This window comes from Solanum stenotomum, chromosome 8, assembly GCF_019186545.1.
Source record: "Solanum stenotomum isolate F172 chromosome 8, ASM1918654v1, whole genome shotgun sequence".
In the NCBI taxonomy this organism is placed as follows: Eukaryota; Viridiplantae; Streptophyta; class Magnoliopsida; order Solanales; family Solanaceae; genus Solanum; species Solanum stenotomum.
Genome location: NC_064289.1, coordinates 16,891,998 through 16,897,997, shown reverse-complemented (window position 1 = coordinate 16,897,997; position 6,000 = coordinate 16,891,998). Strand labels below are relative to the sequence as shown.

At 36.0% G+C, this 6,000-nt stretch overlaps 1 protein-coding gene across 1 annotated transcript in view; it reads left to right on the top strand.

Annotated features, from left to right (window-relative positions):
• The first annotated feature begins 302 nt into the window (after nucleotides 1-302).
• The window catches only part of LOC125873554 (uncharacterized), a 12,141-nt gene continuing 6,443 nt past the window's right edge, over nucleotides 303-6,000 (top strand). The window contains exon 1 of the mRNA XM_049554462.1: nucleotides 303-696. Coding sequence (XP_049410419.1) covers nucleotides 303-696 — 394 coding nt within the window. The remainder of the gene's footprint in view (nucleotides 697-6,000) is intronic.

Below are 6,000 nucleotides of genomic sequence, written 5' to 3'. Positions count from 1 at the left end.
CTACGAATAGAGTCTTCAAGTTGGGGAGACTTAAAGACTTAGGAACATAAACCTTGGGGGGTTTGTGTTGGAGTTTAGGAATTAGAGTTAGTTCCTAGGATTGCAAGAGTTGTAATCTGAATTCATAACTTGAAGTGGGGTCGACGATCTAGTTGGTTGTTGGCATCTAAGGAATTAGAGTTTCTAATTCCTTAGGTTATATAACAGTTTGCTTTCTGATGTGGACTTCAGACATTTCTTTTTTATTTTTCCATGGTTTTAGACTTTCATTGGTATCAACAGAGTTAGAGATTTCCATCTAAATGTCAGGCAAGGAGGAGGTTGGGGAGAGTCTAGCACTTGTTGTATATAATGGGAGTGCATCTAGAATCAATGAAACTGGGCTTCAACTTTATCCAGTTTCTGAGTATGACTCTGGTGAAGGTTTACCATATGCGCCTGTGGATTGGCCAAATGTTGGTGATAAGTGGGGCTGGAGGACAGGGAAAAGAGCTACAAATTCAGGCACCTTCAAAGATAGATATTTGTATCTTCCAGAGTGTTTTCAGGCACCGAAAGATGGAAAGAAAAATGCTTTCCGAAGTAAGACTTCTGTTAAAAAGTATGTCCAATCTGAGTATCCTGGTATGGATATCGACCAATTCTTTGCCTCATTCAGTTGGATGATTCCTTCAAAGCAGTCGCCAAACTCAAAAGGTTAGCTTCCACAAGCTCTTCGGTATATAGTATGTAGAGATTTATTCAGTTGTTTGCATCAATTAAAAGAAACAACACTTAACACATGGCTCACTGTGTATACTATATTTCCAAATAAATTTAATGCACTTGGAACAATAGTTGTGTGTANTTAAGAAAGCCAGGCCAAGGGTTCGCTTGGGGCCAGAAATAGTCTCCGGGTGCCGGTCCCGCCCAGGATGTAGGCTCGGGGCGTGACAACTTTGTTCAATCTCTAATCTTTACGGAGTACTTTATTTGTTTCCTATTCTGTCAAATGTGAATGTTATCATACCAGTTACAAGTACTTGCAATTTACCAAACAAAATGTGAAAATTTGTATATGGCTGCTAGGAGTAAACTTTGTTATGTTCTCATATTTAATAGGAGTATTTAATATTTCTAATACTCATTGAAAAGTATTTTGAATATCCATTTTTTCCATTAATTATTCAAGAGAATAATGGATGTAGCTCATTATCTAACAACTCTACCTACAGGTAGTATAGTTATATGTTGGTTAAGCTTTGAGGTTACTCATTTTACTTTAGAAATTATTAGGGAAGTCATTGACATCCATTTTTTTGTCGAATTATGTAGGGAAAATGCATAAGTACCCCCCCAGCCTATACCCGAAATCCCAGAGACACACCTAACCTTTACTAAGGTCCTATTACCCCCCCACTACCCCGAACTTATTTTATATGTAATACTTTACCCCCTTTTGGCCTATGTGGCACTGTCTTGTGGGCCCAACGCATGTTGACATTTTTTTCGAGGATAGTGCCACGTAGGCTGAAAAGGGGTAGAATATTATAGATAAATTAAGTTCGGGGGGGTAATAGGACCTTAGTAAAGGTTAGGTGTGTCTCTGGGATTTCGGACATAGGCTGGGGGGGTACTGATGCATTTTCCGAATTATGTATTATAAGAATCAAAATATATAAAAGTGTACACACAAATGTGTTGTTCGTACTGAAAATATTTGGAATGGTTGTTGTATTTTGGAGAATGTTTACCTGTTTTTATAATGTTTAATTATTCACAACAGAAAAATACCCAATGTAATCCAACAAAATGAGATTTGAAGAGGGTAAATTGTACATTGACCTTATTCCTACCTAGGTAGAGAGGCTATCTATGATAGACCCTTAGCTCAAGAGAAAAACAATCAAAAGTAGTATAGAAAAAGAAATAACATATATGAAAAAGTCATAGCAAGATAATATAGACAATCTTACAAATCAACCTGAACAAAAGTCAAAACAAGGTAAAACAATAATTGAACTACAAAAAGAAATGAATAATAACCAAACTCAAAGGTGGAAGAAGAGAAATAGTGGAATTTTTGAAGATATATCCAATTTCATTCACAAGGTTAAATGGAATTGCATTGTATCTCTATTGATGCGGAAATATCGTAGATTAACTAGCACACAATCACAAACAAAGAAAAAATAGAGAAGTAGAATAACATAATGATTTAATGAAGTTAGGTTAGGCCTAATACTACCAACAAAAGCAGAGAGAGTTTTCCACTATGAAAGAAAAGAAGAAGCTTACAATACTTTTATATCATAGTGATGGGATAAGAAAATAAATAGTGATGGGATAAAATTTGTGTATCTTGTTTGGTTGTCATGTTTGGAATAACTTATCCCACCATTTAGATCATAGTGATAGGATAAGTAATCCCATATACATGGTGGGATAAGTAATCCCAGGATAACTAATCCTGGGATACTTGTTCCCAACCAAATGACCACTTATAAGCCCTTAGGACTACATTGTGTATCATGTCTAAGAATCCCCAACTAAATCCCCTATATATAGATCCCAACTGGCCCCAAACCTATATGTAAAATGTTTTCCCAATCCTATAAGAAAAATAATTTCCTTTTCCAAATCTATTAGGAAAAAGGGTCTCCTAACTAAACAAATAGGAATTATAGTTTCCTAAAATAAATAAGAGAATAATTCAAGACATAATTAACAAATCTGCCCTTTGGTTTGAATTCCTTTCATCATTGAAATAACACATATTTGCCTCGCTCCCAACCCTCCAAAGGGCTTACTGAGTACAACACACACCAATCAAGTCTAGGCAATGCCTAAAATTATTGGTCCGGATTGTCTTGGTCATCATATCTCCTGTATTACTATGTCTAGACACTTGCTTTACATCAACAACCCCTTTAGATACAACATCTCAGATAATACGATGTTTGACTATTTTTGATCCCCTTGGCAATGAACCAAGCTTCCATGCTTGATTCTTCTAAAGAGACTCAATATTTTCACCCATAGCACCAACCCATCGATCTACTTTTGAACTAGAAATAGCTTCTTTATAGCTATTAGGCCCATGCAAGTCAGTGGTCNAGAATCCCCAACTATATCCCCTATATATAGATCCCAAGTGGCTCCAAACCTATATGTAAAATGTTTTCCCAATCCTATAAGAACAATAATTTCCTTTTCCAAATCTATTAGGACAAAGGGTCTCCTAACTAAACAAATAGGAATTATAGTTTCCTAAAATAAACAAGAGAATAATTCAAGACATAATTATCAAATCTTCCCTTTGGCTTGAATTCCTTTCATCATTGAAATAACACATATTTGCCTTGCTCCCAACCCTCCAAAGGGCTTACTGAGTACAACTCACACCAATCAAGTCTAGGCAATGCCTAAAATTATTGGTCTGGATTGTCTTGGTCATCATATCTTCTGTATTATTATGTCTAGACACTTGCTTTACATCAACAACCCCTTTAGATACAACATCTTAGATAATATGATGTTTGACTATTTTTGATCCCCTTGGCAATGAACCAAGCTTCCATGTTTGATTCTTCTAAAGAGACTCAATATTTTCACCCATAGCACCAACCGATCGATCTACTGTTGAACTAGAAATAGCTTCTTTATAGCTATTAGGCCCATGCATGTCAATGGTCTCTGCAACTGAAAAATCAAATTCTATAAAATTTACATATCTAAAAAGGTTTTCAGTAACCACGTTTGCAAATCTTTTTCTATGGTTGACACTCTTTTTTTCCTACCTGCTGCAATGCTATATGATTGTTATTGTATAGGTGCATCATCATTATCATATTGATTAATTTCTTGCACATCCTCCACTTTTGAACTATTGGGCCGAGCTAGTAGAGATTCAACTTCTAGCTGAATACGATAACTAACACCGTGATCTGTTTCTGCTATTGCCTTTTCCTTCTAACTATCTATTGCGGCATATTCATTGAATGTCACATCCCTGCTAATAATTAACCCCGGAGTCTTTTCTTCTGTGCACTAAAATCTGTAACCTTTCACTCCGGTTGCATACCCTAGAAATATACACTTCTTTGAACTCGGCTCAAGTTTTCCATCCCTTACATGAGCATAAGCAGGACACCCAAATACTCTTAAATTTGAATAATCAGTAGGCCAACTGGACCTAACTTCAAAGGGAGTTTTAAACTCAAAGGTTGTAGAGGGAGATCTATTGACCAAATAACAAGTTGTATTGATGACTTCATCCCAAAAATCCTTGATAACACATAAAAGCACACTTCATGCTCTATCACAAAGTATTTTGTTCATATGTACTGCAACACCATTTTGTTGTGGTTTTCCAACAAAAGTGTGGTGTCTCACTATGCCTTCTCTGTTGCAGAAGTTATTGAACTCTATGTTGCAAAATTCCAACCTATTGTCATTTCGAAGATGTTTAACTTTTCTTTCGATTTTCCTCTCAACCATCGTCTTCCATTTAACAAATGTTGAAAATGCCTCATCTTTTGTTTTCAAGAAATACACCCATACCATTCTTGAGTAATCGTCAATCAAAGTCATAAAGTACCTTGCACCACTTTTGGAGGGAATTATGTTTGGACCACACAAGTCCGAATGTATATAATCTAACTTGTCTTTTGTCTTGTGTAAAGCCTTCTTGCTGAACTTCACCCATATTTGCTTACCAAACACACAATGCTCATAAAAATTTAAAACTTGATTTATGTAATCATCAAACAAATTCTGCTTGTTCAACAAAGATAATCCCTTGTCACTCATATGTCCAAGTCGCAAGTGCCACAATTGAGATTGATTCAGATCACTCTTCCCAGAAGCTACAATTGCTTCCCCTTCAACTTTACTGGCTTGTAGATAACACAGTCCAGAATGAAGCTTACCCTTCATGAGTACCATGGAGCCTTTACATACTGTAAGTGCTCCATTCTCTGAGTGAAACTTATACCCTTGATCATCCAATATTGAAAGAGAAATGAAATTCCTCTTCATTAAAGGAAAATGCCAAAATTCAATATTCTAATAATGCCATCGAACATTCTCAAGTTGATGTTACCAATCCCCTCTTCCTCTAATGAATTATCATCACCAAGGTGTCAGCACCACTCATCTGTACGTAAGTTGCAAACTAATTTTTGTATGGGCACATGTGAAAAGTTGCACCAGAACTAAGAACCCAAGAATTTTGCCTATGATCAGAACTCACAGCAAAAACTTCCCCTACAAAATCAATGTCATCATAATTATTACCATTGTCAACAATATTTGTTGAGTAATCAACTTTTGCTTCCCTGTTTTCTCCTTTAGTCTAGGAAAGTCTCTTTTTTAATGACCCTGCTCCCCGCACTCATAGTAGTTCTGCTTTCTGTCTCTAGACTTCGATCTGGTGTTAAACCTTTTTCTATTAAAATTTGTATGTTGTGTTCTTCACCATCAGTTCTGCTATTTGGAAAGTTCTTCCTCAACTACTTAGATTTTAGTGCATTACTAACATCATCAACTAAGATATTGTCTTTCCCATATAACAATGTATCAAAAAAAGTATCATAAGACGGTGGTAAAGAACATAACACGATTAAGTTCTGATCCTCACTTTCAAGTTTGATATCTACATTCTTCAAGTCCATTATAATTGAATTAAACTCATCCAGGTGAGTTTTGACCCATGTACCTTCATTCATACGGAGATTGTATAACCTTTTTTTCAAGTAGAGGTGGTTTGTCAGCGATTATTTAGAGTACAGAACTTCTAATTTCTTCCATGTTGTTGCTGCAGATTTCTCTTTAGCAATTTCCTTTAGAACGCTACTTTTAACGCTCAGGAATATCACACTCAAAGCCTTTTCCTTCAAGTCTGCCTGTTCTGTTTCTTTCAACACTTTTGGAAAATCCTCCTCAAATGTCTTTCACAATCCTTGTAACACCAAAGGCAATCTCATTCTAATCTTCCATAGACTGAAACTAGACCTCCCC